General features: G+C 51.2%; 1 protein-coding gene across 1 annotated transcript in view; it reads right to left on the bottom strand.

Annotated features, from left to right (window-relative positions):
• Positions 1-1321, bottom strand: part of Znf503 (zinc finger protein 503) — a 3640-nt gene extending 2319 nt beyond the window's left edge. The window contains exons 1-2 of the mRNA XM_008849894.3: positions 989-1321; positions 1-281 (exon numbers count right to left, since the gene is read on the bottom strand). Of these exons, the coding sequence (XP_008848116.1) occupies positions 1-281; positions 989-1294 (587 nt within the window). The 5' untranslated portion in view covers positions 1295-1321. The remainder of the gene's footprint in view (positions 282-988) is intronic.
• Positions 1322-15256: the final 13935 nt, after the last annotated feature.

The raw sequence follows: 15256 nt of genomic DNA, 5'->3' as shown, positions 1-15256 counted from the left end.
CCCCCGCCGCCGCCGCCTCCGCCGCCGCCTCCCGGTTCCTTCTTATCCGAGCCGGGTTTGGAGTACGGCTTGAAACTCGACTTGTCTTCCACGCCGATGTCGCTCAGCTTCAGGGGGCCCGACTTGGTATCCTTGTCGCCCCCGGCTCCACCGCCTGCGCCACCCGCGCCGCCCCCGTTGGAGGCGACCGAGGAGAGTTTGGAAGAGGGAGAGGGGTCGGGCTTCCCTATCTGCGAACATGTTTGCGCCAGCAGCGCCAGTGGGCTCTTCTTGGCGTCCAGCTGCGGGAGTCAGACCGGGGAGGGAGGGTCACACAGAGAAAGAAGGGGAAACCCTTTAGAATCCTGGCTTTAGGGTTCCAAGGCCCAGGTCATAGCTCGAGAAGAGCGTTTCAACCCCGAGGCGTAATTCTGAGTGGCACCCCACTCCACATCCACCCGCAAAGATTCTCATTCCTTGGGAAAGGCGGCAGCACCCCCTAACCCCTGCCAGGATCTTCCCTGCGTTCTTTCGGCATTACTTAACAATTTGCAAGCAATCTCGCTGCAAATGTTTTGATTTTCACCTTCTAGATCCAGAACTGTGCCCCCTCCCCGCACACACCTCTTAATTCTTCAGAGCAGGGGCTGGAGCGGTTGGTGCCTCCAAGGCTAGGTAAATATTCTAGCTTCTGGGAAGCCGGAGAACAGAGACTTTAGAACAGTATTCTGGCCCTTGTCCGCCTAGGGTCCGATCAGGGGAGGGCTAGGTACATGGGGCTTTCATACTAAAAGGACAAGTTGGGTCGCCTAGCCCCTTAGTATTCACACCCCGTTCCGTCTCCTTATCCCTTTCCTGCCTAGTTTTGAGGTGCAGAAGCTCTATCCCCTCCCCTCCCATCCTGGAGCTGAATCACTCAGACCACCACCCCCCATACCAAGAGAAAGAAACCCCACAGGGAAGCAGTCTGGGTAGTGGTCCCAGCTCGACCCTGGGAGAAGGTCCTTACCTCAATGGGGCTGACGGGCGTGGAAGGCAGAGGCTGTAGGTACTCGGGGTGCAAAATGTGGCCAGTCCGTGCAGTCAGCATCTTCAGCACCTTGATGGGCAGGCGGTTGGCCTGGCGCAGAGGGTCAGAGGGGGGCACGGCGTGCACAAAAGGCTTAGTGCTGCCGGCCGGGGACGAGCTTGGGCCGTGGCCGGAGCTATTTCCAGAGAGCGCGCTGGTCCAGGCAGGGTCCGCGCCGCCACCGCCGCCGCCGCTGCCGCTGTGCTTACTGCTTCTTAGGGCAGAAAGCGAGGGCGCTGTGCTCATGACCCACCCGCGCGCATGGGAGCAGCGGGGGGGGAGGGCTCCGAGAGGTGCGGGGCGGGCTCGGGGCTGCGCGCTCGCCCGGGGAACAGGAGCAGCAGCAGGAGGAGGAGGAGCTGGCGCGGCGGCCACCGGCGCCCAGCGCGCCTCCTCGGCGCCTGGAGCCAGAAGCGAATAATCCCGGTTGGCCGGCTGTGGAGCAGTGGCCGGGCCGGAGGAGCCGAAGGACTGCGGGAGTGGTCTGCGCGTCGCGGTGTCTGCCTGGGGCTGCGCCCCTGCGCTGCGCTCTCGCCGCCCCGAGCCGGCGCTGCGCTCAACGATGTGAGCCGCTGCCTGTCCAGCCGGGGCTCTGGCGAGGAAACTCACTTCAAAAGCAGCTGCACCGAGGGGGAGATTAAAGCCTTTGCCGCCTTCCAATCAAATGGGAGCCCGAGGTGATTGGAGGGTCAAGGGGATGTGACGCGTCCCGCGCCGCCGCCGCCCGCCGCCAGGACTCTCCGAGCTGGTTTTAATGGGCAGCTCCCTCTTCGCCGCCCCTCGGCTTGTCCCCTCCCTCTATTTCGCTCCCCGGACAAGATGGACATTTATTCTACGTTTGCCATCCACCGCCTCCCTCCTCCCTCCCCTTTTCGTCCTTCTTCCTTTTCCCAGATCGAAAATGAACTGAAACCTTTGGAGGGAGGGGGTGCGCGTTCGTTAACAGACTTCGGGAGGGTATCCAGAAGAAGCTCCCGCGAGAGTGTGGATAACAGCCGGACCTGTGGGGCATCCGCACGCTAGTCTTTTCAGTAACTGAGATCTCGAGCGGCACGGCCACTCGGGTAAGGAAAGGTGGAGAGCTGGTGCTACAGGAAGTCTGCCCGCCCGAGTGCGTTTCCTGAGGTTCTGTGGTGGAGAAACCAGAAACTAGAAGGGCAGAGGAGGCGGTGGAGGATCATCCCGGGGACGTGCGCGCGGCTCTCCGCCCTTTCTGGTCACGTGACACCCGAGCACGCACAGATTGGGGCTGGAGCCGGGGTCACATGTTTCCTCTGTTTCACACTCAGCCTCCCCCTCCCCATTCTTGCTCTTCTCTATCACCCTCCCCCCCACCCCGTTCTTTGGGCATCTCCACCCCTCCATCAATTGTCAATGTGCCTCGACCGCAATCAATCAGTTATTTGTCAGCTCTTGTCAATCCGCCCGTGATTTATGTCAGCTTTTGTTGCTGATTACAAGGCGGGTGCGACTTGAAGGGAAAAAGAGACGGAAAGAGACAGGAAGAGACCGAGAGGGAACCCAAGGAGGGGGAAAAGAGGAACGGGCTCCTGGGATGGCGGTGGGGTGTGTGTGTGTGTGTGTGTGTGTGTGTGTGTGAGGGAGAGCTAAGGAAAAGAATGGAAAGAGGGGGAAAGAGGCGCTCACCCGCAGGAAAATGAACCGTGAGAGTAAAGTGCGCAGGTGCACCCAGGACCAGGAGAGCGGAGCTCAGGCCTGGGTGGTGCGCCTTTCCCTTTCGGTGTTGGAAAGACCGACACAACCCTTCACTTTTGGTCTTTGGTCGGTCGGGGCTGCAGAGTTCCGGGCGGCTTGGGGGATACCTTAGACCGGCAGCGACGACGTCTAACACGGGAGATTTCCCGCCTCCCTGGGATAATCCCTCCTGGGCGTGTAACTTGCTGATGTCCAGCTGCCACTCTCTGTAGTGCCCCACCCCAAACTCAAAGACTTCTTTCCAAGAGCCACACCACCAACGTAGTTTGAGTCCTGGGGGTCACTGGTGGGATAACCCTCCTTAATTCTTTGAACCCCTCGGATCGTAGCTAGGGTTGAAAGGCTCTTAAGAAGAGGCCTGGCCGTGTGTGTACAGGGCAAGCGGGTCTCAGTAAGGCTCATTGGCCTCCTCTCCCTGTCCTGCGCCTCTACCCTCGATGCTCCATTTCCCGCAAGTCCTGGGAGCCGGAGTGATCTCGAGCTGCTGGCTCGAATTTAGTGCAGTGAGGAGTCCGGACTGACCTGCTTCGGGAGAGAGGAGAGGGAAGAAGCGGGAGAGGAAGGGGCGGCTGCCTTTGGGAGCCTTCCTGGGAATTCTTCCTGGGATTCTTCCTGGGAAACCGAGCGGGACTGCCGCGTTCCCGTCGATTTGCACCGTCACTCGGGCTGTTTGGAAAGAAGAGGGAGGCGCTGTGCTTTCGGCCTTGTACCTGGATCTGGGTGCACAGTTTTTATGCATGCCTGCGCCGCCGTGTGAATTCTCAGGACTGATAACGTCCGGAGCCAGTTCGAGGGTCACCTCTAGAAACTCGTAGGAAGTAGAAGGGGGCTCGAGGACACACCCCCTTTCTCGGAAGGACTTGGGAGACTTTGAATCTCCCCTCCCCCACTTTTCCGCCTGGCTCTTCCTTTGTTGTCAAGTGCTTTTGATAAATGGTGGGGCTGGGAGCGCTGGGAACCGAGAGCCTGTCTGTGTCCGCGCACCGGCGGGGGCCGGGCCTGGAGACCAAGTTCCGACCGTCGCGCACCCGGAGCTGAACCGGGACGCGCGGGAGTCCTGTTGGGGACCTGCCTTCGGCTTGCTTGCCCTTTCCTCTCCCACCACCCCATTCCTCTTTCTCCTTCTGTCTCCCACTCTGCGTGGTACCAAGAACTTTCTAGGGGTGAGTTTTAGAATTTTCTCTTAGGCATTTTTTTACTGCATTTTGACTTTATTCCTCGATTCTTTAGGTTGGTAAAGTTTATGAAATGGTAACTTGACTAATGCTAATTTGGAAGGAAGAGATGTGGTGTGTGTTTAGGGTGTGTGTGTGTGTGTGTGTGTGTGTGTGTGTACATGTGTGTGTGTGTGCATGCACACATATGTACATACTCATGCCACAGCATATGCATGGAGGTCAGAGGGCTATAAGTCGGTTAGATTGTGAGATCACGAGGTTGCCAGAATATGAGAGAGAGAGAGAGAGAGAGAGAGAGAGAGAGAGAGAGAGAGAGAGAGGGGACAGAGGAGACAGAGAGAGAGAGACAGAGACAGAGAGATAGAGAGAGCGACCCAGCTGCCAGTTGCCAGTTTCCCAGGGTGGCAGTCTTAAACTCTTGAGTCTAAAGCGGCTTTTAGCTTGCGGGTGTTAATGTCTGCCAGTGTCACCGATCTCGCAGGTGATGTAGGTGTCAGCTCTGGCCAACTACAGTGAGTGCTTGTGAGCTGGACCTTGGCCTCCAGGACAGGCCTGGACACCGAATGCTGACGCCGTGGTTAGAGCTGAGAGTAGGTGGAATACAGGCCAGGGCTACTCTTCCGGTCCCTCGGGTCCAGTCTCCGGACCCAGTTTGTTCTCTTTCCTCTATAATTCCAGCAGTTTTCTCATATACTGAGCCGTATAGGGAAGGCTGCCCCAGCGCTTCAAGCCTGCGGGAACTGTGGAATGTCTCTTGTCTGGAGAGTGATTCCACAGGCTCCTGGGTATTCGCCATGCTCGGTGAGCTCGGGTCCTGGTCCCCGTGCATTCGCTTGAATCCAAACTCAACTCCGAAGGTCCCAACGCATCGGGGGGCCTGGGGGGGGTGTCTGAATGTCCCCAGCTTTTCGGAAGGCATCATGTTCAGAGCCTGTGCACCTCACACGGGAGGCCAAATTCCTGAAGGCCGAGCAAGTTATGGAAGTGGGGGGGGGTTATTAATTACTCCAGCTAGGCCTAATGCCTCCGACCCCCAGAGGTGGTTGGTGTGGATATCCTGCGGATTTTATTTGCACACAATGGAAATGATTTGTTTTCGCTTAAAAAAGGAGTGGGCATGGCAGATATTTGAGGAGGGGTGGAGGGGAGGAGGAAGGGAAGAGAGCTAAGGAAAAAAGTTTGAAAATGCCTTGAACTATTCACTGTCGAGATGGCTAATCAGTATTGAGGCCGGAGGGCAGGCGGGCCGCCTTTCACCGCCGCTTCCCTTTCATCTCGGGCTCTGCGGAGGCGCTCAATTAAAAGCCTATCAGTTTGTAAGTAAATCAACGCCTATCAGAGTTGTCACATCAAACAAAACGATTATTATTGCAGCCCGCCTCCCCTATTAATCTCCCTCGAAGATAATCCGCCTGACAGGTCAGGCCCGGCGAGCTGGAAAGTCTGGCCCAGAGCGTCCAAAGAGTCCGGGACTGGCGCGCGCCCCCAGGGGCCTCCCCACCCAGGGGCCTCCCCACCCTGGTCCAGGTCTGCCTTGCAGTCCCTGGGGAGGAGCGAGGAAAAGAGCGGGCTGTGGCTGCTGGACTCGGGCCTGCCCCACCCGATGAGATCGGCCGGAGATTTGCAAAGCCAGCCCTCGGACGGTCACCCTGGCCTCGAAGCTTTAAAGGCCAGAGAAGCCCCCGGCAAGCAAAATCTGAAGCCTGACTTTGTCCCGGGACCTCTCCAAGGCCTGCACTCTTCTAGGCTCCCTTCCTTGACTCTTTTTTTAATTTGCACTGTCTCTTTTTGTTTCTATTACAGCTTCTTTCTTGACTTTCCAACCCCTTTTCTCTTCCTTTTCTTTTGCTCTTCTTGTCAGACAATATTTCCTATTACCCTTTTCATGGTATTTTACACCCTACCGTAGCACATTCTCAGGGCCGGGGTTATTTCTCCCGACAGAAGTGCGTGCAAGCCCCGGGATTTCCTGACAAAATACTTCCTGGTTTCTTCCTGAGCAGGGACTTTTAGAAGCTCTGCACCCGTTTAAGAGTTGAGTGCTTGGAGGACAGGAAAGCAATCGGCCAGTGCAGAATAGTTACGGTGGTGGGTGGACTTTGTAAGCATCCTGTTCTGGAATTAACATTTTGTTTTAGAATTTCACAGTTCCAAGCAAGGGTGCTAACCTCACCAATGGCATTACTTGGGCTTTGTGAATATCTAAAGAAGCTCACAGGGCATTGGGATTTCGGTGTATGAAAGAGTGCCTAATATTTCATAAATAAATACATCCAAATTACAGCTTCCACAGCCTCAAATTGGAGCCTCAAGGGCAGGGTAGGGTCTGGCTTCTGAGCACCAGCAACTATCCTGGCCTTCTTCCTGGTGGACTCTGGTTCGCACTTTAGGGTGCCTCAGAATCTATCGAGACCCATCCTTTTTCTTCACTCTTCCTGCAAATTCATAGACCCAAATGGCCACTGCCAGAGTTGGAGTAAACAAGGACTGAGAGCTGGCTGGAGTCTGAGGGGAAAGTGTTGCTCAGGGACCTTAGGCCGGGTTCCTGCAAACGCCACTGCTTCTCCAAGACACTCCCTGCCTACATCTTTGTGAACCCCAAAGGCACTTCTCCCAGTTGAGCATTTACCTTGAGCCTCAGCTCATAGCCCTGTTGTGGTTGGAGGCTATGAATATCAAAATGAACCTGGTTCAGCCTCTTTGGTACACTGGGCTGCAGGAATGGTGGCGGGGCTCCCTAAAGCCCCTCTATTTGTCCTCACTGCCCAGACTTATAGAAATTATTTCTAAACCCAGAGATATTGTAAGGATGCACTGTCATTCAGTTATTGGCCTTGCCTGCTTTTCTTACAAATATTTATTTACTTCGCCTCTGCTTCCCTGCAGATATTTAAAAAGGCATCAATACAGCACCCCATATAACTCTGGCTATAGAAAATATTCACTGGGTGGTTATTTGGATGTAAGTTCTATCTTGGGCCCAGATGACATCCAAGCAAAGGCTATGAAAAGACACTTGCTCTACAATTTTCCCAGCCTAATTGTACGTATGCACATCTAGAATTGAAGAACATTTTATATCTTAAAGTCTCTATAACCAGTCCTGTTATGCTATGTGCTCTTGAACCTGGAAGAGATAAGGGTGTTGGTACTGAGCAGGGTGCTGTTTGTATTTTATATCCCTTCTCTTACACATGAATCTCGATAAAATAAATTCAACCCTGTCATTTTTAGAATCAACGCATTTCTCTGGCTGTCCTTTGTACTGCATTTATCTGAATAAATCCAATTCCTAGTCGTCCTACTGGAAACAGCTCCCCAGGAGCATGTACCTGTGCTGAACGCCTGGGCCGAGCCACAGGCAAGAGATGTGGTAGAGAAGCAGGGGTCCAGCCCTTCTGCTCAAGCCAAGCCCCCAGGTCTGGTGGCCTCCGGATGCCCGTGGTACCTGGCAGCCCCCACTTCTGCCTATGTTTTATAAACCTACCTGGTGGAGTCTGCCCGCTGAGAAAAGCAAATTTGGCTCCAGAGCCCGAACTTTCATTCATTCGAGTTAGGTGAGGGCTTTGGAAGGACAGCGGGGACAGCGGGGGTTGGTGTGAATGTATCAGGGATCGGGTGGGGGCCAAGAGGTGACCAGGTGGCCTAGTGTGGCCAGAGGCAAATGCTTCCCCCATTTCTGTTACTCTTTGGTTCCTGATCATTGCAAGAGTTTCCAAGCTGTTTCAGACGCCCAGCCCTGGGTTTGTAAGGATCGTATTAGGGGGGTTTAGAAGGGAGGTAGCTTTGTAAGAGTTGTATACAAGTCTGGTCCAGAATCTACTGCACCACAGGGCTGGATAAAATTTGAGACCAAACCACCTTCCTTGGGGAAAAATGTTCAGAAATCAGTCTGAGCAGACCCCTGTTTTCACTTCAAATCAGAGTTTAAATAACCTCTGGCTGTCAGGGAAGCAAACTTCCCAGCTCTTCAAGGCTGTCCTTGGAGGAGGGTGGGACACAGAGGGCGGCTCGTTAAGGCCACTTTTGGACCCTGGGCCCCAACCCTGAGAAAGGCTTGCACGGAGACAAGTGTGTGGTGTCTACTCCCACGTGACTGCTCAGACTGTTCAGGTCAGCAGATCCCCCAACTCCAGAAGCTTCCCTTTGGGAGCTGCGAATTTGGGGTCCCCGCAAAAGCGCAAAGTGTGAACCTGGACGCGCGCGCGGGCAACTGCCCGTTTCTCCACGGGGCCTGTCGCCAGGCGGGCCGCAGCGGGTGAGTGATGAGGGCAGAGAAGGGCGCCCATAAATCGGTAGTGTCAGGGCAAAAAACTCTCTTTATTGTCTACGTGATGGATGGGCCCGGGACGAGACACCAAATACTTCGTATCGCCTTTAAATGGGAACACATTTTCCGCGGTCATAATTCATGTTTTTTAAATAGAAAGTTTGAAATGTTGCCTATATTTCACCGGCCTTGACATATTTATGAATCGCTCCCCGCATGCAAATATCATTGTTTAAAGCAACCGGAGAGCGCGGGGGAGGGGAGGAGGTAGGGCTCCCGGGGCGTGAGGGTGGTGAAGTGGGGAAATGTAGGTGGAGGGGGTTAGTCCCCCTGAGGGGCAGATGACCGGGCGCGGGGGGGGGGGGAAAGCCGCGTCTGGAAGCCCCATCCCACCGCAGGAGAATGCCCGGCCTCCAGGGGAAGTTTGCACTTGAGACTGAGCACAAGTCCCTAGTCTCCTGCCTGGGAACCAGACGATAATTTGCGCCCCTCTTTGAGGCCGTATCCAAGCTGAAACCACCTCTTTCAAGAAGGAAGTAAAGGAAAAAACATTTAACAAACACAAGTAATAATAACAACCCGACATGTTTCGTGTTTTTTTGCCACGGCATCGATTTTATTGATTTTCATTCCGCAAACCTGGGATTGTGCGCACCCAGGCGAGGCGGCTGTCAGTACCCAGTCACCGCGCGGAGTGGGTGGGGGACAGTCCTCGGGTATCACCGCCCGAACCACCCCCATCTAAGCAGTTCAACCTCTCCCAGGTACCACGGAGACTGCGCAAGACGCGGGGACTTGAGTAACTAGACCCGGGAGCTGGAGGGCTTCAGTCCCGCCTCTTCTTTCTCCCTTGAGCAAGTACCATTCATTCCCAGGCTCAGCATCCTCCCTTTCCCAGCCACCTACGGTCAATACAATCCCTTCGCAAAGAGCCGGGCACCTACCAGCAGCCTCTCCCCTCCTCAGTCTTGCCGGGGAAGCGTCCACACCTGCGTCCCTACTTGCCCAGACTTTACCTGTGCGGTTCCCCGCGGCGCCAGCGGCCACGCGGTTAATCGAGAAAGGGAAGGGAGAGCGGGGGAATGCGAGGAACTGAGAGCACCAAGATGAGCGGATACAGGGCCTTCCCTCTGGACTAGGACGCTGGCCCAAGCAGGTCTCGGAGCCGAATTGCTCTAGAGAGATCCGGCCCCGAGTGGGGCTAGGGGAAGCCGGCTGTAGAAGGAGAGGCCAGCCCAGCAGCACTTCCGCTGGGGGTGGGGCTGCGGGCTGACGGGGAGGCCCCGCCCCTCCTCCTCGGAGGCCCGCCCCTTGTTCACCAGCCTCTGCCTCTGCCACCCGGGTAACAGGATCTTACTCTACAGCTTGAGGCTTGACACAAGTCCCCAGTCCTTCGAGGGCAATGGGTAGCTGCCTTCTCCCCACCTGCGGCTACTTTCTTTTTAAATCCTAAGAACAGAAGGCCCTACGCATCAGCAGCCCAGGAGGTCACAGGATTTACTCATACTTTGGTCTTTTGGTGGACCTGCATGGTCCAGAGGCACTCAAGCTTTTGCTGATACAGGACCAGATGTCCCTTGGGACTGGTCGGAATGCATTCTAATGCCCTATAGGTCTCACCTATCTTTCAGCAGGAACAAAATTTAACGCTAACACTTTTTTTGATTCATTATTTTGCGCCAGTACTATCAAAGGACTTTGTGTGAATTAGTTCTCAGATCAACTCTCTGAGGTAGGTACCATGAACGTCCTGCTTTATGGAACAACTGAAGCACCCCACATCCCATTCATCCTTTTAGACTCCAACACACTGCCCTGGGGGAGCCTTGAGGGTCCTCTATGTTGAGTTATGTACTGCCTGTTAACCACACCCACTTGCAGCTGAGGCCCATGCAGAGCCAGAGGATTTGTACAGAGAAGGCCAGAGGTTTCGATAGGATAGCCTCAGCTACTGGAAAAGGTGGCCATTGAGTATCCTGGTTGATCCCCTGGGGTTCCCAGCCAGGGCCACAATGCTCTTTCTGGAAAAAAAAAAATCAAACCAGGGGCTGAGGATATAATTCCATTGGGTCAAATGCTTACCTGGCATGCAGAAGTCCTGGGCTCAATTCCCAGCACTCACTATATAAAACAGGTATGGTGGTGCATGTGCATAATCTCATAATCTCAGCATCTGGAGGCAGAGGAAAGAGGATCAAGTTTGAGGCCAGCCTCACTACATGAAACCTACCTATAAACAAAAACAAGCAACAACAACGCAACTCCACCAGATCTTGTTTCTTTTTTGCTTAAGAAAGGTGTGGGTTCCCTCAGTTCTTAGGACCATAGTGAGCCTGTGTTCCAGGACTGACTGGTCTTCACTTGCCTTTCTGCCTTTCCCTCTTACCTTCTTCATCCTGGGCTCCCATTGTCCCTGGCTTCTATTGGCTGCTTAGCTGCGCCATGTTATTTCTCAAGGGTCTTGTTGATACCCCCTTCTTCTAACAGGAATGGGCTTTTTTCCTCTTCTTCATCTGGCTTATCCTCCTCTTTCTTCACTCTTAGCTTAGATAACACACCTATGCTCACTCCTACCTCCTGTAACCCTCAGTCATAACATGTCCCATTGAGAGTCTGTCTTCTTTACAGGGTGGTAAACTCCAAGGGGCAGTTCCTGGGGCTGTTCCTTCTAAGGAATGAATAAATTTATATATATCCAGCATGATAAATAAATGAATAATTACATTTGGGGTTCACTGCACTTAGAGGGGCACCATTACAGTGTTCCCTATGACCATCACAAGATATTTTCTATTTAAAAAGAGAAATAACGCAAGTCTCATGAAAAGTAATGGTTTGTTTGGGTTTTTATATTGTACATGTCAAATAAGTAGATGCTGGAGGGGTTGGAAAAGAGTAATATCTTTTACTTGGGCTTTCAAAGTGGAAGATGTGGGACTGGAGAGATGGCTCAGTGGTTAAGAGCACTGGCTGTCCTTCCAGAGAATCTGGGTTTGGTTCCCAGCACTCACATGGCAGCTAACAACTACCTGTAACTCCTATTCTAGGGAATCCAATGCCCTCTTAATGACACAGATGAACTTACATACATGCAGTCAAAACACTAATACACATAAAATAAAAATAAACAAATTAAAGGGCAGGAGTGCTAGTTGACAGGATGGAATAGATCACATGCCTCTCTCCATGGCCACTCCTTCTAGTGTTCTGGGATATATACCTCCAGGTTCTACTCTGTGCTTCCTTTCCTTCCGCCCTCTTTGCATCTTATGGTAATCACAGGTCTTTTTAGCTTCTGCCCTTCCTCAGACTCTCTTCTAATCCATCGCCTGCCTGGTTCATTTTCCTGACTACATCATTCCCTCAAAAGTCTTCAATGGCTCCCTATTGATGCTCCCTATTGATTCTTCAAAACTCTAGTTTCAAACTACTTATAGAAAGCTTTAAGTTGTACTCTAAAGTTATAAACGATACATATGTTCACCTCAGCCAGGAAAATACCCAAAGATATAAAAAGAAAAGACATTAGCAATCTCCTACCTCCTCTCCATTTCCCACTCAGTCTCCTGAGGCACCCAGTGTTAGCTTGTTTTGAGTATAACTTCTATCTTTTTATTTTTTGGCCAGGTTCTGGGGGATCAAACTCAGAGGCCTTGTGCATGCTGGGTAAGTACTCCACCACTGAACTACAACTTCAGCCATTACTTTACATTTTAAAAAATTTACACTTACTGGGGCTGGAGAGATGGCTCAGTGGTTAAGAGCACTGACTGCTCTTGAAGAGGACCTGGGTTTGATTCCCAATACCCACATGGCGGTTATGAACCGTCCTTAACTCCAGTTCCAGGGGAATCTGAAGCCCTCTTCTGACCTCCACAGCATTGCATGATATGGGTGCACTCACATACATGCAGGAAGTACACTCATACACATAAAAAAAGAAATAAATGGATCATTAAAAAAATTTACACGTATTTTGTATGTGTGTGCACACATGCATGTGCCACAGTACCAGTGAGTAGGCCAGAGGACAAGCTGTAAAAGTAGGTTCTCTCCTTCTATTATATGGGTTCTGGAGATTGAATGCAAGCTACCAGGCTGTCCAACAAGAGTCCTTACCAGCTGAAATATTTACCCTGCTTATTACATTTTTGTTTTTTATGTGTATGAGTATATTGACTGAATGTATATAAGTGTACCCATGTTGTGCAATGTCCATGGAGGTCAGAAGAGGTCATTGAATCCCCTGGATTGGAGTTATGGATGGTTGTGAGCTGCCATGTGGGTGCTGGGATTCAAGATGGGTCCTCTGCAAGAGCAACCACTGAATCATCTTTCCAGGCTGCCATGACATTTTTTTGAGACAGGGTTTCCTTCTGCAACTCAGGTTGACTTCCAAGTCATGATTCTTTTACCTAAGCCTTCTGAGTGCTGGCTTCTGATACAACACATGGCAATTTCTGTATTTTCTAGCATGTTCCCTGTTCTGACATGAACCCACTCATATCTAAGGGACCGTCATATTATTGTTCCTTTATACCAAAAAATTAGGGGTATATGTCTACAACTTGCTCATTCTTTCATGATAAAAAATAGGTTATAGATACAGGACTAACTTATTAATGAGCTACCATGTTTAATAATTTTTTGTGCATATATTCTTGTAATCAGTACATTTCTGTAGGATAGAGTACCAAATTACAGCTGCCTGCGCAACAGCCAAATTGAATTCCTTTGCTCCCCCAGCATGCCCTGTGTTTTTCTACTCTTGTTTTCTCTTCCTGAAAAGCCTTTGTCCCTCATGCTGGACCAACTTGTAATCCTGCTATGACTAAATTTGATGCTAGAATTTTAGTGTCTGCCTAGTATCCCCTTTCTTCTTTCCTTCTCACCTTAACATTGTACTAATGTATCAGCTCCAGGAAGTGGTTTGGGATCGGTGTAGAGCAATCATGACCATCCTGTTTTCTTTCTCAGCCATCTTTACAGCTAGGGATGACCGTGAGACCCATGGAGACCAGAGTGGTCAGGCAGAACTTTGTTTATCATCAGAGGGGATGTTGCAGGTGGTCTGACCTTCCCTTTCTTCTCTCTTCTCCTGTGAACTTGAATCTGACATCTAGAGTTGTAGTCACTGCCTTATGACCATAAGGAAATGTCCAAGAGAACAGCAGAGAGAGACTTAATCCTGTTGCCACTGGCCAATTGACCCATTGTCAGTCATCACCCTCTTCCAAAGCCTTTCTTAGAAAAATGAAGTCTCTATTTAAGTCAACAGAATTGAGGCTTTTTATATTTTTGGCCAATAATCTCCTTAACTCCCCCTTTAGCAAGCATTTCCAGTGGTGTTCCACCATGAGGGTGCTAGCATAGTGGTCCCCAAAGATGTTTGAAATCTGTTTCAGAGACTTTCCTTCATCTATAGTTTTGGAAATAGCTTCAGAAACATACAGGGGTTCTAATGAGATGACTTTAGTATTTAGAACTGTAGCATTACTACTGGGAGTTGAACTTGGCAAAATCTTTAGTTTTAGTGCTGCAGTAAACTAGTCCAGCATGGACATTTAGTCCAATTCATTTTTTTTTTCTCTCTCACCTTTGAACATCTAGGGTGTGAATCCCTTTCCTCTTTGGTGGAAAGCAGGATCTGCTTTACCTATAGCTGCCAAAAGGGCAACATCTTCCTTCTTTGTATCCTAACAACTGAGGTCCCACCAATCAGATGTCCCACCAACCACATGCCCCACCAACCACATGCCTCATCAACCACATGCCCCACCAGGCTCGCTGATTCTCAAAGGAGGGACAGGGGATGAAGAATCACTTGGGAACCCTGGTCAGAAACACTGAGCATATAGTAATGACCTTGACTACCTAGGGGAGGCAGAGTGGAGAGGACAGTTGCTGCTATCCTGTTGTAATGACAGCTACTCAGGGAGTGGCCGAACTGCACTGTTATTATAGCAGGCCAGCTCCAGCTCCTGTTCTTGGCCACTGTGGGTTCTTGTCCACTCCCAAGGTGGAGTGCTAGTCTTCTCTCTGGTTCTATGAGCTTTATGATATCCTGACAGATCCCCCACCCCCGCCTGCATTGTCCAGAGCTAGTCACTGTCACTCACAACCAACAATATCAACTGATTTGTTGAAGGCTGGCTCACTGGGTGATTTCTAAGCAGGCCTGATGGTGATTACTTCAAGGTTGTGCTGTGGGCTCCATCAAACAGCCTGGCAGAATGCCTCTAATCTAGTCAGATGAGGATTTCAAGTAAAAAACGGTTACAGTTCCTGGCAGAACTGGGTGAGAGAACCATGCTGAATGGTTTTATTGACTGCCCACTGAATCCTGGACACTATTTTAAGTAGTTTCATGACACTGCCCTCTCCACTTTTTACCAAAGCCCAGCAAAGGGAGAATTATGACCCCTGCTTGAGATGAGGATATACAGCATTTCTTTCCTTCCATCCCTGACTTCCACAACCTGGATGGCACGCAATAGGTCTGATTAAGGTTTCTAAGGCATCAAAGGACACCGCCAGGATCAACCACCTCAGCTGACAATCGATTTTGATTCTTCCCAGCCAAATTTAAGAGCTTAAGTGCCTGGGACCTTGGGATGCTTGAAAAGCGTTTGTGGAACACAATGAATGGCGAAGGAACACCTTCAGGCATCAGTTACTTGGGAGGATGGTGGCCTGAAGCATTCAAGGTCTTATGTGAACAGGCTTTTTCTCCACACTGCACCTGCCCCAACTCCAGCCTTGGCTTCATGTCTTGGCTCATGTCTAGCTCAGTGTTTCTCTTTCTTCTCCTTCCCCTTCCCCTTCCTCCTCCTCCTCCCCCTCCCCCTCCTTCTCCTCCCTATTCCTATTGTTTTCTCCCTCAACACTTATTCCAAAGCATTAAGTAAGGACACACATGATGGCCTTTTATGTTTATTTCCCCAAAGTCAATCATTTCTAGCTATATGAACATATTTTCAGTGAATTTTCTTTCTTAGTCTTCATTCTGTCCTCCAGAAACTCCTTTTGCCTCACCACATCACC

This window comes from Nannospalax galili, unplaced genomic scaffold (assembly GCF_000622305.1).
Source record: "Nannospalax galili isolate Female #2095 unplaced genomic scaffold, S.galili_v1.0 scaffold83, whole genome shotgun sequence".
NCBI lineage: Eukaryota > Metazoa > Chordata > Mammalia > Rodentia > Spalacidae > Nannospalax > Nannospalax galili.
Note: the sequence above shows the minus strand (reverse complement) of the source record. Positions and strands in the feature narration are given on the sequence as shown.